This window comes from Phyllostomus hastatus, unplaced genomic scaffold (assembly GCF_019186645.2).
Source record: "Phyllostomus hastatus isolate PE091 unplaced genomic scaffold, TTU_PhHast_1.1 phas_contig_16, whole genome shotgun sequence".
Classification (NCBI taxonomy): Eukaryota; Metazoa; Chordata; class Mammalia; order Chiroptera; family Phyllostomidae; genus Phyllostomus; species Phyllostomus hastatus.
In genome coordinates this window covers 1,527,969-1,543,817 of record NW_025333643.1, presented here as the reverse complement: position 1 = coordinate 1,543,817, position 15,849 = coordinate 1,527,969, and the positions used below count along the sequence as shown (strand labels likewise).

Below are 15,849 nucleotides of genomic sequence, written 5' to 3'. Positions count from 1 at the left end.
CGTGTCACCTCTGACACGTGTCCTAACTCCGCCCCCCTGCCTCTCCCCACCCCCCTCCCGCCACAACCCTGTCTAGACCCTAGTTGTCTTTCATCTGGGCTGCCACAGGGACCCTAACAGGTCTCCCTCCTGGCTTCCACGCCCTCATCTGTAGTCCAGTGTCCACCCAGAACCTGGAAGATGCTACTAAATCCACAAATCGGATGCTGCCTCCCCCACCCCACCCCCCTGCATACATTCCTCAGAGTGTCCCATTGCTCTCGGGAGCAATGTTAACGTTTCTCACTGTCGTCCTCAGGGCGGGCAGGATCAAGCCCTCGCCTCCCAGCCTCATTCCACGCACCCCCTCCGGCCTTCCTTCGGATCCCCCACCACAGGGCCTTTGCACATGCTGTTCCCTCTGCCTGCCAGGTTCTCTCTTCCTCCCCACCCCCCTTCTAGCTCATCTTTTAGATCTCAGCTCAGGAAGCTTCCCTGAGCCCTCACACTGGACCAGATTCATTGTCCTAGGCCCTCACCTCCCATGTACCTGCCTCTGTGACTTTTACTGCTGTGTGTGATTTTATCTTACGTGTTTTTGCAGTTAACAAAGTAGCAGAGTGGTTAAGACCCTTGATTTTAGAGCCAGACTCTGAGTTCAAATCTTAATCTCTCTGAGCCTCTGTTTCCTCATCTGTAAAATGGAAAACAAAACAAAACAAACGGTATTTGCTGATTTGGAATAACGCACGGAATAAAATAAGTTCTATACATAAAACGCCTAGAACTGAGCCCAACACAGAGTTCGTGCCAGTTCAGGGCCAGTGGTGATTCTTCTGACTGCTAGTGTGACCGATCGATCCTGCGAGCCCCAGGAGGCCAGCACCGCACCTGGGCTCCTCCCCACTGTGACCTGGAAGGCTGGCACATAGTAGGCGTCCAAAGCGGCCAACTGAAACAGAGTGAGCACCCGAGTGACAGGTTGTGTCCTCGCAGGCATCCATCATGACAGGCACTGTGCAGAGCGTGGCCCTCGAGGGCAGGCCTGGCCGCCGGCCCTGGCGGAGGGGCCGGGAGGGACGAACTTCCCCCGAGGAGATGCGGGAGCTGCTGCTGCCAACACCCTTGGAGATGCACAAGGTGGGTGCTGGGGTGGGCGCAGGAGGCCTGGGAGAGTGTCCTGGTGCCATGGGGGCTCGCCCTGGGCTCCAGATGGGCCTGCCCCTCTTGGGCCCTTGTTCCCCCCCCACCAGGAAAGGGGGACTTTGTGCTGGCTTCCCCAAACTTCCATCACAGGCACATGCACACACACCCCTGTGCTACACACTGAGCTCTTATTAATATTTTTTAAGTAGACTCACTTTTTCCCGACTTAAGTTATTGTGTGTATACATATAACATATAAAGGCTTCTATATATTATGTGTGTATATATGTGTATATATTTATTACTACCTTAAAAAGTTAACATTTGTTTAAAGATACTTATTTTTAGAGAGGGGAAGAGAGGAAGAGAAACATCAATGTGTGGTTGCCTCTTGAATGCCCCCTACTGGGGACCTGGCCCGCAACCCAGGCATGTGCCCTGACTGGGAATCAAACCCCTCATTCACAGGCTGGCACTCAATCCACTGAGCGACACTAGCCAGGACTTAAAGCCAGGATTTTTTTTTTTTGCCACCTGTAGGTTATCATGCAGATAAAACACACATAGGAGAAAAAAACCTTTCTCCCCAAAGTCCTCAGAAACTCTGAGCCTGCAGCCAACCATTTGATAAAGTGGGAGATGAACACGTGTGTGTGTGTGTGAGGCCCTCTCCTGGGAGGGTGGGATGGGAGCACCTTCCCCAGAGGCCCTGCTGTGCCTGAGTGCTGTGCGAGGGGGTGGGGTCTGCTGCGGTGCAGAAGGGAGGGAGCGACACTGTGCAGACAGTACAACGTGGGGAGTGCAGCTGGGCCAGGGGCTGGGCCGAGCTGGGTCCCGGGGCACCGAATGCCAGACCAAGGGATTCAGCCCCTGTGGGAAGCTGGCAACGATGCTCAGCCCTCCAGGGACCCCCTCCTCTGCTCCCAGGTGACCCTGCACAAGGACCCTGTGAGGAATGACTTTGGTTTTAGCGTCTCAGATGGCCTCCTGGAGAAGGGTGTTTATGTCCACACTGTGCGTCCTGACGGGCCCGCCCAGCGTGGGGGCCTCCAGCCCTTCGACAGGGTCCTCCAGGTAATGCTGCGGCAGGGGCACCTCAGACGGGGTGCTCTCTTCGAGCCCCAGGGTGGGAGAGACCCCCCATTCCCACCCCGGCTGAGCGGCCTTGGGCAGCTCACCTCCCTTCCCTGAGCCCAGTTTCTCTGTCTGTGAGGAGGGAACAGCGACACCAGCTGTGTTAGGTTAGGCCCGATGTTGCAGTAACAACCCCTGAGTCTCAGCAGCTTAACACATGCGAACAGTTACTGTGTTTTTTGGACCATAAGACACACCTAGGTTTTAGAGGAGGAAAATAGGGGGAAAAGTTGAAGCAAAAAATGTGGTAAAATATTTAATAACGTAAATAACACAAGATTTCACCAATGTAAATGTAAACAGAACCCAACAGCAGCATTAACAACCATTATTCCTCCCAAATTAGGGGTGGGGGTGCGTCTTATAGTCTGAAAAATACGTTATTTATTGCTCACCTGTGTCCACCGTGGACAGGCGTGAGCCTCGCTCCACCTCCACTGATGGAGGCTCCACCCTCTGTCATTGCCTCAGACCCTACAGCAGAGGAAGCCAGACTGGAAAATCGCATATGGTTTTTTTCTGCCTTCTCCCCTACATGGACTATTGGCCAGATTAGTCATGTGACCTCACCAACTGCAAGGGAGGCTGGGAAATGTAGGTGAGCAGATGGAAAGTTATGGGCGTCCTGGCCCAGGCACCTGCCCCAGCTACTTTGGTTCCCTTGGGGTGATTTCTGCCACATTTGTGCTAAATTTACTGAATATATGTTTTCTCTAAATTGATGTTTTTTCAACTTAAATTTATTTTAAAAGGAAACTTTTCTGCTAAATTAGGAACAAAAACCCAACACTGTTTGCTTGAAATAGGCCAACATAAAATACAAATAAAATAGAAAAAGGGCGTGGTCACACAATCCGAGGCAGGGGGCTGAGCGCGCGTGCGCCCTCTCACGTTAGAAGGGAGAGAAGCAGGCATCGGGGTGTGGGGGTTGTGCTGGCATCTCCCAGTACTTGCTGTTCGATTAAACCCCCCAGAAGGACTGAAAGAGTTAAATGCAGAATGACTTCCTCTGTGTGCATTTTTCAGATTTGCCCTGTGTCCGGGTGGGGGCGGGGGCGGGGGCGGGGCTCACACTTAGAAAATGCCAGGACTCCCACCCCTCGGCCCACCGCACCAGCTGACGCCAGGCTGTGCGCCCCTGCAGGTCAACCATGTGCGCACTCGGGACTTCGACTGCTGCCTGGCGGTGCCGCTCCTGGCTGAGGCGGGTGACGTGCTGGAGCTGGTCGTCAGCCGCAACCCACTGGCACAGAGCAACCGGACCCCACAGGCACCAGGCCCCAGCAGCCCACGGATGCTCTGAGGTCAGCCTGGTCCAGACACCCAGAGGGCCACTGCAGAAGATCCTGGCTCCTAGACCTCTAGCTGGCTTGGAGATGTGGACACCCACTCATCCATCTGTCCATCTAGCTGGCCCTGAGTTGTGGACGGGACCTTGTCTCTGTTCTCTGGTTCTGTGGACTGGGGTGCCAGGCAGTGAGGCCCCTGCCCCAGTTGGAGGGGCATTGAGGTCTTTTTCCACTATGGGTCTCCAAGATGGCTGAAGGTGCCGGGGCCCAATAGAGACAGGCTGCTCAGCTTGAAGAAGAGGGGTCTGGAGGTGGCTGCAGGTCGCTACAGGGCTTCCTCAGAGGAGTACCTGGGGTGGGGAAAGCTGAGCTAAGTGTAGGATGCACTTGCAGCAGAGCTGTGGAACTGGAATGAACTGCCGGAGGAGTGAGCTCCCTATCACAGGAGGTGAGCAAGTGGGAGCTGGATGCCCCAGTGGGGTGGTACACTGAGGTGTGAGGTGTCCTGGTGATGCATCCACGGGTGTTTAGAGGGTTAGTTTCCTGATGGGGGGCATTCAGGAAAAGGCCTGCGGCGGGGACACTTCAGCTGGAGAGCTGATCGCCAGGAAGGATGCTGCTTGGGATAGGAGCCCGCCTCCTTCTCCAGAATTCTGGTGTTTGGGGCTTGCTGGTTCCGAGATTCTCTGGCTCTGACGTCTCCACTTAGAAGGTTCTGAGCCTCTGGAATCCGGGAAGTGCCAGCCCTTTGATGTGAAAGTCACTGATTGTTTCATTCATGGCATCTCTGGTCTGAAGCTTCTGCAGTGTGAGGCTGTGGTCCTGACCCACCGGGCAGCCGTGTCAGGCTTTGGGCTCTCAGCCCCTCCTGCTTCTTTTGAAGGCTGTGTGGCCGCTGACCCATCTGCATACACCTCTCTGAGCCCAGGCCCCTCCAGGAGGAGGGAGTCATTTGGGGACAACATTGGGGCTCCATTCACCTGCCATTCAGTGCAGATGGGAAGCCATGGAAATAAGATGTCCTGCCTGGGGGAGCAGGAGAATGAGGGAGGAGCCCAGAAATGGACAGACAGACAGACGGACAGGGGAGAGACTGGCTGGAGAGATGGGCCATTCTCTCCCCCACCCAATGGCGACAGTGTCCATGGTGGTCATTCAAGGAAGTTTCTTCCCACTTGCAATCTGGAAGCACCAGCATCTCTTAAAATCGTTTTCCTCATTTTTCACAGATCAGAAATGCTTTTGATTTTAAGAAGGGCACAGGCTGCCCCCTGGTGGCCCAGGGTGTGGCCCCTGGGATGGAGGTGGGCAGGCAGGGTGCAGCCAGGCCTGGGGCTTGGCTTTGCTCCACCCAGCTCTTAATGGGGGTCTCAGGAAAACAGAGCACCCACTCCTACCTGCACCCATCTCCACCTCTGTCCCCTGAAAATGTTCTTCCACTCTAAGGGACCAGATGGGGAGTCAAGAGGCCTGTTACTTTCCCCCTGAGCCACTGCTCAGGTGCTGGGTGACCCCCTCTTAGTCTGGTGCACCCACTGGACAATCAAGGGGTGGACAGTGTCTAAGCAGGTAGGAGCCTCCCTGTCCACTGTGGCCCCCTTGGCACCCTGCCCACACTCTCCCTAAGGACCTGCTTCCCCTCTCCTCACCCCTCCCTTTCCCTGTCCCCTGCTCCGTGCACCTGAAGAGCCCTTTGTGCCCCGAATGGACTGCTTAGTGCCTCTACTATCTGGATCCTGTGCGAGCATCCATGCCCCGGTGAAAGGGCCCCGCCCACCCATTACAGGGGTACCAAGCCAATGCCAAGAACCCTCAGCTTGGGGTGGGGGGTGGGGTACAATGGTGACATGGCCACTCGCAGCCTCAACCGTGTGACCTTAGGAAAGTGGCCCAGCCACTCTGGGCCTCTGTCATTTGACAGAGCTGGACAGAGCAGGCTCCCAGGGCCTCTGGGGTTGGGAAGGCTATGATGACTGCGGGCGAGGGACGATGCATCCCAACCCTGACCAATGCTCCCTTCCCTCCTCGGGCTGAGGCCTCTGCCACCCCTCCCCCCACCCACGGATGCAACGAGGCCGGGAGGCCTGGCGGGCGGACCTCCTCACTGTGGCCGGCCTTCTCATATGCAATATTTCTTCTGGCTTCTCATGGGATCGTTCGTCCCAGACCTGATGTTTCCCGACACCCGTCCCTGGTGAGCGAGCGTCCTGCCTGCCTATGCATTTTGAGTACAGCCCTTGCAACGTGCCCCTCCCACCCCAAAAAGCTGTATTTTTCTCTGGCTGAGATGAGAGCATATTCCTTGTAAAGTATTTTTCTACATGGGGTTTCTTAGGGCTCTCGGGAAGCACCGCAAGCCAAGGCGAGGCCTGCAGAGGCCAGTGGGGGCCGGCTGGGGCCCCGTGCAAACCTGTCTGTCCCGCGGGGGGCTGCAGTGACTTGGAAGTTGGGGGTGGGATGCTGTTGGGTTGATATGGATTTTTTAAATAAAATTATTTAAATGCACCTAGAGTCGGGTGTTTACTTTTTTTTTTTAAATCAAAAGCTGGCAAGAGTCAGCTTCCGTCGAGATCTTATAACATCTCACCTGCTTTTGATGAATCCATTAAGTCATTTAGTCAAAAAGTTTGCTGTGTGTGGTGCATCATTCCAGCCCTTGGGAAACCATCAGGAACAAGACAGATGAGGCCCTGTCTGCATGGCATTATACTCTAGGGGAAGACAGACCATTGACAAGTGAAAAAAAAAGTCATAAAGAATTCTTTCGGGAGGAATAGAGAGCAATGAAAAAACCGAGACAGTAATGGGGTTAGTGACTAGGTCAGGAAGGGCTTTGCTTTTATGCCAAGACCCGAAGGACACAAGTCAGCCCTGGGGAGTCGGAGGAAGCACGTCCCAGGCGGAGAGAATAGCATGTGCAAACGCCCTGAGCTGGGAATGAGCTGGTGAGTTCGAGGAAGAGAAAGGAGGCACACACGGGGGTGGGGTTAGAGACCAGACTGAAGTCTGCAGAGCATGAAGGCCCAGGTAGGGACTGTGGATTTGATTCTCTGAGCACTGGGAAGTCACTGAGGCAGGTGAGTGGCAGGCCGGCAGCCTGGGTAGGGAAAGGGCCAAGAGGGCAGCCTGGGGGTGGTGGCCTGGGTAGGATGAGCCCAGGGGGCAGGGCTGGGTCCCACTAGGGGGCCACAGCTCTGTGTGGACAGAGGAAGAGCTTCTTCCAATCAGCCATGCCAGAGGGAGTAAGCTCCCCATCTCAGGAGGGATGCAAGCAGGGGCTGGACCACACCGATTGCATTTACGTGGGCCGGCTAAGAAAACTGGGGGCTGTAGTGTTGCGCAGGGTGCTGCCGGTCTCCCGAGAGGCAGCACTGGTCCTTCGGCCTGCCTGTGCACAAGGCACTGTTTTAAGAGCTTTGTGAGAATTCCCTGGATCCTCCCAACAGCTCTCAGAGGTGGCTCTGCCACCATTTCAACATTACAGATGAGGAAATGAGGCACAGAGAGGTTAAGTAACTTGTCCAAGGTCACACAGGTAATAGGGATGAGCCCAGGATTTGAACACACGCCTCACAGCCAAAACATTCAGAAGGAGGGAGGAAAGTGGGTGGAGACCAACAGAAAGGAAGATAGCCAGAAAAAGAGGGAGGGAGGTTTTATTCTAACATCATCTATAAAAAGTGAAATACTGAGACTTTGGGAAGTTGGAGAAAGGACCCGGCAGGCTCCCCTGAACTTGCCCACTCCTGAAGGGTGATGGGGCCAGTGGGCGGGAGGCTGCCCGGAACACCAACCCTCTCCTGGCCTGCTTCCCCACCTAGAACAGTGCTTTGGGCTTATGATCCCCAAGGCTGAGGACATCTGTGCCAACCACTGACCTTGAGGGTGTCCTCCCCTCTGAGGGCCCCATGTGCATACCTCCAGGACTTGCCATTTACCTGTCACCCAGCCCCCTCCCCTGCCCCTGCCCTACTCTTGGACTTGGCAATCAGAGCCCTGATGGGATGGCATGGGACCAGGCTTCAGTGACTGCACCTAGTGGGAGGCTGGGGTGGGGCAGGGAGAAGGGCACTGACCTCAGGTTGGTGCCCTTCTTCCTACAACCCTTTCCTAGGCTTACAGCAAGGTCACCCTGTGCTGTGGGGGGTGGGGAGGAAGCCAGTGCAGGTGAGGGCCTGATGCATGAGCATCATCTCTGATCATCCCTGAACATTTAGAGGGGGCGGTGGCTTATTCCAGATGGGGAACCTGAGGCTCAGGAGACTGTGAGATCTCCCAGCCGCATGGGGCTATGAGCGTAGCAGGTGAGCTCATTCAGTAGGACCCGTAGACGCAGCCAGTGCAGACCCAGGCATCAGGGGACCTGGGTGCAAATCGACTGTCTCCGACCTGCCGTCCGTGTGTCCTTGTGCAAACCACATCCTACCTGGCAGCCTCCACCTCAGTGTCTCCAGCCTTGGATAATTCCTTTGAGGAGCATCCAGGGCGGGATGGAAAGCCCCTTACAAACTGGAAAGCACTTGTCAAATGTAAGAAAAACCAGCCTCATCAAAAACAGAACCCACACATGTTGGATTTAAAAAGGAAATGTTTATTTTCATGTTATAAGGTGATTACAAACTCCTCTAAAAAAAAAGCAAAGATGAATTTAAAATATTGATATACATATTTATCTACAAAGCAAAAAAAGGAAAGGAAAAACCCTGCAAAATACAGGGATTCATATCAGAAACATTTAACACAAAAGCTTATATATTGCAAGACTGAATTACACACCAAGGAGATCTTATTCAAATACAAATGCTCCTCCTCAGATGAGTCTCTTGTTAGTTATTTTGTTTTTTTTTTTACAAAAGTTCAAAATATCTTAAAAATATTTTGAAGTTTAAAAAAAATGTCCTGATGAGCCAGACATATTTCCGGAAGGAGGCAAGACTCACGTTCTCGGCTTTCTCTTGTGCTAAATTCAGAGTCACAGTTGATAAGGATTTGAAAATTAATTGGATAAAAAAACCCATGGCGCTAACATCTCAGTTTGAAGCCAAGTGTGTCACAAGATGCTCCACCCCGGGGACCTTGTCAGAGGGGGTCTGTGGTGACACCCACAGGAGAACAATACAACAGCTTCCCACCAGAACTGGCTGCATTCGCAGAGGGAGGGCCCCGCGTTCCTCTCCAGTTTTGACCTCTGGGTTGTTTTGTGGCTTTGTGCTTGTTGCATTTTTGCACAGTGGTGTTTGCAGCAACCATGTGGATGGCCCAGCTTGGAGTTGCCTGACCTTGGGTCTGAGGGCTGGGTGGGGCCCTACAGCCGCCTAGAAGGGCTTTCTCTGAGTCCTTTCCTGGCCTGTGTCTGAGGTGTGGGGGGAGGAGGGAGGCATCTGCCTTCAGGACTGGCTGCCCAGAGCATTCCCCACCCAGAGGGGCAGCAGTGTTGAAATGTTGGCTGGGCCACTGGCCGCTGTGTGGTGGGACCTGGTGATATAAGAATGCCCCATGCTGGGCTGAGGGGGGGGGCTGGCTTTCCCCTTGTGCTTCACCGCTGTCTCTGGGGGTGTGCCGGGGGTCTGGGGGAGAGCAAGGGGCCAGGGGTGCAGAGAGGGAGCTGGTACTGCTCAGAAATCAGAATCTAAAGCCACTCCCCACTGTCTTATGTGGCCTCAGGCTGAATCCTGCCCAAGCGTTCTGCCTTTTGGACACTGACTGGCTTCTTTGGGCCTCAGTTTCCTTGTGTGCAATGGGAACCTCAATGCCTAGCTCACAAAGGACTGCTGGGTGCAGGGTCACGGTGGAGGTGAACAGGGGCTGCCTTTCCTTTTGGAGGCCTGAGTCACAGCTCGGGGACCAGTGGGCCCACGAATGGTCAGGGGGTGGCAGGTGCTACTCACCTCGTCCCCCAACGTTGGGGACAGAGCTTTTCTTTTTTTCCTAAAGGCTCCTCCTTGGTCTTTAGGGAGAACACCGGGGAGCTGCATTCACCACTTGCCACACACACGTGAGAGGACATACGGCCGGAACTGACCGCAGACAGTCTGGTTCCACTCCCGCTTGCTGTGCCAAAGACCCTCCCCGGCTCCAGGCCTCAATTTCCCCATTTTATGAGGGCGCTAAGTTGGGGGGCAGGGCTGGAAGCCTCTCCGTCACTGACCGTGCAACTCCACTGCAGGGACTGGCGGGGCCCGGGCCCTGCTCATGCAGCCTCTGCCTGGTGAGATTTGTCCGGGGGCCCTGCCCCGTTCCTGCATCCCGATCACGTTCTCTAAACACCCTCCCTCACGTCCCTTCCAAGTTTGGCTGGCTGGACTCTGCGTGGGCATCGGAATTTCTGACCCATCCAGGCAGAGAGTGGGCAGAGGACAGCCCCTTCTCCAAGACAGGCGGACCAGAGTCACTGGCGCCAGTGACAGTTTTCTTTATGTGGAGACATAGAGACACATTGTACTCACAGAGCCAAGTTCTGCGGATACACCAGCGCCAGGGGAGTAGACACGAGGGTTACAGTTGGAGACAGGGACCTGGGAGACTGGCGAGGAGTGGGCTTGGGGACAGTGGCTGACCTTCCGACCAGGTGGGACCTGGGGACTTGGTCTGCATGTGTCTTTGGTCTAGAATTTGGTCTGGGAATCTTATAAGAGGCCTTCCTCGGGTCACGTCCAGAATGTTGCGATTTGCCTGCCACCCTGTGACCTTTCCCTGGGGGTCTGAGCCCCAGAGGGGAGATGCATGTAGCCTGAAATGACCCCAGATGCCCAGGCAGCCACAGCCTGCCGAGCCCCTCGCTCCCGCACGTCGCCTGTCCCCAGTCACTGACAGTGGTTAGTGACCTGCATACAATTCCGTAGGACGGAGGGGAAGGGGTCACATTGCTATTCGATAAAATTAGGGGGGGAAACAAACAATGAAATCCAATCAGACACAGCGGCAACCATAAATACATAGAAAAACAGGAACACATTAGAACTGTGAACGGTTTGGAATAGGCGTTGTTTGGCAGAGTGTACGCTTTGGAAAGAGAGAAATGTGAAAGTTTACCAAAGACAAGACGTTTCGAAGGTTCAGAGTTGCCTCTGCCCCTTGGGAGGAGGACCCCAAAGGCTCCCCCCTCTCCCAGATTTGGGGAGGGGGGTTCCAGGTTTCAGAGCCCCTGCTCTGAAAGCCTGAGGTGGACTTCATTTCCACCCACCTGCCCTGCAGGCAGTCACTGCCCTTTGTGACGTTTCGGTTTAGAGTTTGAACTTGGAAGTGACTTTAAATGGCACAGTTTAGGTCCAAATAGGGCCAGGGTGGAGGTGTGTCCACACTCGGGATGTTAACGGTAGAGTACCTTCGCTTCTGGCTCAGAAAGGACTCTGCACTTGGCTGAGCCAGTTCCGGGGTGCCAGCCCCATGAACCCCAGCTTCCTAAAAACACACTCCCTCACTGCCTCCCCTCGGTCCCCACACGGTGCGTGTCTGACACCAGCTCTCACAGGGGCTGTGTAATGCAGACTTCTCCTGTCTCCCAGGGTCTACAGAGAGTTGGGCTTGTGACTGAGCTGGGAGGGAGGTGGGGGGAGCACTTCACTGGGCTCAAATGTCCAGTGAACCTCCACAGACACTCCTGGTGCTCCCTGCGTGGAGCCCTCCCGGCCCTGGGCTGGGATCTTCGACAAGAGCTTGTGGGAGTTTCCCGGCCTCTGGGAGATGAGGGTGGAGAAATGAGGGGGAGAAAAGCACCCCTCCCCAACACCGGGCCGAGCCCCAGGGCCCACATCCTTTGGTCCACTCGCTCACCCCTTGTCCCTCACCAGATACACACTGCTTCCCTCCTACAGGCAGCTTCGAGGGGGGAAGGGGAGTGACCGGAACCTGACAGCACCCCACTGAGATGCGACAGACCCAGCCTGTGGGGTCGGGCCCTGAGCCTGCAGGCTCCGGCTGGGCCAGCCTCGGTCTCCACCTGGGCTGCCACGGGAAGGATGCTGGCCCAGCGGTCAGGGTCAGCCCCGTGAGTGTTCTCCTGAACGCTGAGCCCCAGCCTCACCGCCCAGCGCAGATGGCTGGTTCTGACAGTCCCTCCGACTATCCACCACGGACCTCTCAATAAAAGCTGGGGTTTTGTTCCTGGTGCAACGGTTTCTACCACTTAGAACCAGATCTTCGCTGCGGGGCCTCACCTGTCAGGGTTAAGTCAGTGCCTTTGTTTGAGGGGTGGGCCGGTTAGTTTGGTGCCTCCCTTCCCGGCTACCGCGAGTGCAGAGGCGCCTCCTCGCAACCCCCTTTCTCCAGCCCCCACGGGTGGGGCCCGCTCCCTGCTGGATGCTTCTGCTTGAACCAGACTGGGGAGGTACTACACCTTTAAAATGGGTCTGCTGTCCCAGGAAAATTCCACCCTGTGTTTTTTGGGGCAGAACTTTCTGCCAGCTACATAAGCACCGAAGAATTGCTTTTGAAAATGAGATCTATTGCTGGCAAGAAGATCAATTCAAGTGGTAAAAGTGTATGACAATCTCTAAGTGTATATATAATTATATGTAAAAAAAAATACAAAGAAAAATTTACCAGTTCCCATAAAATACATCTAATTCAGTATGAAAGCTCTGCCTTGCCCCGGACTTCTGCCCATGGGGCTTTTTTTTTTGTACAAAATAGCCCCAAATCAAAACAAAATACACATACACACGACACCACACACGCGTGTGCACACACACAGTAATATTTTCTGTGACAATTAAAAAAAATCCTAGTGCAAATATAAAGCTCTGTAAACCTGGTCCTATGAGAATCTAATGTTAGTAAACAGCAGGAAAGCGGCCCGCCGCCCGGGGGCGCTCACATCATGGTCTCCACCACGATGTGCGTCGGCTTCATGAGTGCGCCGTTCATGGTCGAGCGGGAACTGTAGGGCGTGGCCCCCTCCCGCTCCACGGCCCAGTGATTGGGTTCCCTCGGGGTCAGCAGGTACTTGAGTCTCTGGAGAAGGAAGGGGACAGGAGCAGGCGGCACGTCAGGCAGTCAGGTTCCCTTTCACCTTGGCCGTCTGCCCTCTCTGGGCCAGTGCACGGTCTGGCTTTTCGAAAACCACTATCCTCTCGGGGACCTCCCACCTCCTCCACTGGCAAATCCAGAGGTTGAACTAAGGTGCTCTAGGGTCCCTTGGTCCTCCCAGCTGGGGCCCGCTCGTGGAATCTGTGAGGACAAGCCAATGGCAGAGCGGGGACACAAACTCAGGGCTCCCACCTCCCCGCTTGCCTCTGTCCAGTGTCCACTCAGGAACTTAAATAGAAAGAAGTTATGAAGTTCTCTATCTAGACATTTGGTTTCAGTATATTAGAAATTTTCAGAGCTGCTTATTAAAAGCTATATTTCATTTGAAAATCCAGATTTCCATCTTCTCTTTAAAAATCGCAAGATCTAGCCATGGCAGGCCCCATGTCCCCTTGGTAACTACAGGATAGAGCTGACTGCATCACCCCCGGGCCTGCTGCTGGGGCTTCCCCCATTTCGGTTGCCTGCCTGGTCCCTGGAGGGCCAGCTGGAGACCCCAGGTAGAGGGCGAGGGTGGGGTGCCAGCAGGAAGGTCATCCCGCACCCCTCTCATCGCTCCGCCTGTCCGTACATCTGTACGATGGGGTGTGCACACAGCAGGCGGACAGGAGGCAAACGCCCCGAACAGCCCCCTGGGGGCCGTTTAAATGCAGGGTAAGTTGCCACTGGACTCCTCCGGGACAGAGACCCAGGTCTGTAGAACCTGCTCTAAGAGATGCTCATGGCTGGGAGGCCACCTAGGCGACCGTGCAGGGGGGCTCCAGGGGCCACACAGCGGAGACAGATGGCTGCCTTCCAAGGAGGGCCTTGGGGTTAAGGAAGGGGTGCAGCTTTAGGGTGGAGTGGCTCCTCCCCTGCCCCCTCCTCTTCCCCTACACCAGGCCCACTCTGACCAAACCTCTGACCTGGAGCTGGAATAATGTTTTAAAATTAAGCTTTGAAGGAACACACAAGTGAGTGACCTGTTGGGCGTCCTGGTGTCCAGCCCCAGGGTTGAACTATGTAATTGCTGTGGGCACTGGCCAATCAGAACAGATATCCAATGGCTTGGCTATGTATCCAATTAACCCTTTAGTTTCTGGATGGTAGGAACATTCTGGAAACTCCTGGGGAGGGACTGGGTTCACACAGGGTATATGTAGGGGGGGGCGCCCTGAGAGACCCAGGGCAGTGGCTATCTCCTGTATGTCCCCAGGCTCAGTATTTAAATATTTTAACAGATGGTAGGACCAGGCAGCATTCTGGCTAAATACCGGGGCCCTCCCCTGAGTCCTCTGAGGAAACACAGGAGCCCAGTGCAGCAGCAGCACTCTGGGGCTCAGACCGAGCTTCGTGACTGCCCCCCGGCACACCTCTGCCTACTTCCTCTGTCGAGGGAAGGCTGGTGCCTTTCTGCCTGGCCTCTCCTCTCCCCCACCACCACCACCTCCGGGCCGTTCCCTTGCCCACAAGGAAACCCACCCAGCCCAAGGGAGAGCTGGGGCCCCAGGACATCCTGGCTCCAGATTTTTAAGAGAATAACAATAAAAAACAGCTCAGAACAAAACAGTGCAATCTTGGAGTCCACCCAAGCCCAAAGGTTAAGCGAGATTCTAAGAAAAGGATTTCTTGGAAAGAGCCCCGGTCTGGCTGGCCTGGAATCTGCAGCATTGTCTGAGGAATTTCTGAGAGGAGGTGGGCAGTGGGCGGGAGGCCTCGGGGGAGGGGACTGGCAGGCAAGGAGGCCTGGAAGCTGGAGGTTCTGTCCAGCACAGAGGTGGCCTCTGAGGGTGGGTCAGCAGACAGGACCACGGACTGGGGAGGGGGCAGCAGCGGGGGCGGGGCGGGGGGCCTCATCTGCAGTTTGGCTCCAGGGTCAGGGAAGGCCTCGGGGTGGGGCTTGGGCGTCCTCCCTGGCTCCCTGGCTCCCGTCTCAGAGACAGCAGCCCCTCTGTTCCCAAGGCAGAGCCCTAGCTCTTTGCTGGGCCTCCAAACCTGCCGTCACCTCTCCCTCACCCCCCTTCCCCCGAAGGTGTCACTGCTGCCTGAGTGTTGTCACACCTCCTGCAGCACACCCCACGCCTTCTCTCTCCAGTTCTCTGCCTGGCAGACTCCTCCTCCTGCCACAGCCCCGAGTCGCCCCAGGGCCTTCCCCAGCCTGAGCCTGCTGCTGGGCTCCCAGTTTCCCAAGACGCTCTCCCGCCCACAGTCTCCACCATTCCTGGTGCTGGGAGGGGTGTAGGGCTCAGACCACTCAGTAAACTGACGGCCAGCTGGCCTTCGGCTTCCCCTCCACCCCTCGAATCCAGCCTGGGCCCCAAGTGCTCACCACGAGGAACGGCCCTTCCGTCTGGCAGAGGCGGATGACCACAACCAAGGGGACGCACACCATGGAGGACAGAGCCAGGCTCCAGCCCAGCCCGATGGCCCAGGTCGGGTACACATACACTTTATTGTAGGTCAGGGGCACGTACTTGACGAGAGAAAAGATGAAACATCCCTGTGGAGAGATGGGGGCAGTCAGGGGGGTCCTGGGCGTTGGGCTAGGTGGATTCTGGGGCCAGGGCAGGCCCTACCCAAGGGGCTCCGCGCCCTTCTCCGCTCTGCAGCTCAAGGACCTCCCCCAGTGCAAACATCACCAAGCCAGTTCTCTGCTCAAAACCCTCTGTGGCTCCCAGGTGCCTTCAGGATGCAGGCCAAGCTCTCAGCCTGGCCTGAGTGTCACTATGAGCTGTGCCCCTCCGTCCTCATCCACCCACTCCTCTGTGCTCCCGCTGCCCTGAATCCCTTCCAGCTCCTCAGCCACCTGCCCAGGGCCTTCGACCAGGATATTCCCTCGGACTGAACCTCTTTTCCCCTAACCTGCACCCCCTTCCTAAGTTAGCTCTAATGGTCCTGTCTCACTTGCCCAGGCCCTGCCCAGATGTTCCTTCCCAGACTGCTGGTGGTTACAATGACTTCTTTAGCACGGGCTGCACCCACCCCGCCTGAGTCAGGGAGGGCAGGAGGCATGCATCTTGTTCCCAGCACATGGTGCAGTTTCCAGGTGCACAATAAATGCTAGCTCCCCTCTCCACCCATTTCCATCTCTGGGCCCCAGGCCCAGCCTCCCAGGATAAGGCGTGGACCTGAGCCTTGCCCTATTGGGTATCCACTGCCCAGTCTTGAGGCCACGAAAATGGCCAACGGCCATCAGTGCCCACTAACAGTGGGGTGGGACAAGGCAGGGTCAGCTCTGGGCCCCCGAGCCTGTGCAAAGGACCCCTTTCCCTCGTGTGGCTGGGCTGGGAGGCCC

At 55.7% G+C, this 15,849-nt stretch overlaps 2 protein-coding genes across 7 annotated transcripts in view; one reads left to right on the top strand and one right to left on the bottom strand.

Annotated features, from left to right (window-relative positions):
- GRIP2 (glutamate receptor interacting protein 2) overlaps positions 1–6,003 on the top strand; it is a 59,028-nt gene extending 53,025 nt beyond the window's left edge. For all 4 annotated transcript variants that reach the window (XM_045832540.1, XM_045832539.1, XM_045832538.1 and 1 more), the window contains 3 exons: positions 976–1,119; positions 2,053–2,199; positions 3,404–6,003. In XM_045832540.1, the coding sequence (XP_045688496.1) occupies positions 976–1,119; positions 2,053–2,199; positions 3,404–3,562 (450 nt within the window). In that variant the 3' untranslated portion in view covers positions 3,563–6,003. The remainder of the gene's footprint in view (positions 1–975; positions 1,120–2,052; positions 2,200–3,403) is intronic.
- A 6,089-nt stretch (positions 6,004–12,092) lies between these two features.
- The window catches only part of SLC6A6 (solute carrier family 6 member 6), a 76,143-nt gene continuing 72,386 nt past the window's right edge, over positions 12,093–15,849 (bottom strand). For all 3 annotated transcript variants that reach the window (XM_045832283.1, XM_045832284.1, XM_045832285.1), the window contains 2 exons: positions 14,884–15,054; positions 12,093–12,500 (listed from right to left, as the gene is read on the bottom strand). In XM_045832283.1, coding sequence (XP_045688239.1) covers positions 12,360–12,500; positions 14,884–15,054 — 312 coding nt within the window. In that variant the 3' untranslated portion in view covers positions 12,093–12,359. The remainder of the gene's footprint in view (positions 12,501–14,883; positions 15,055–15,849) is intronic.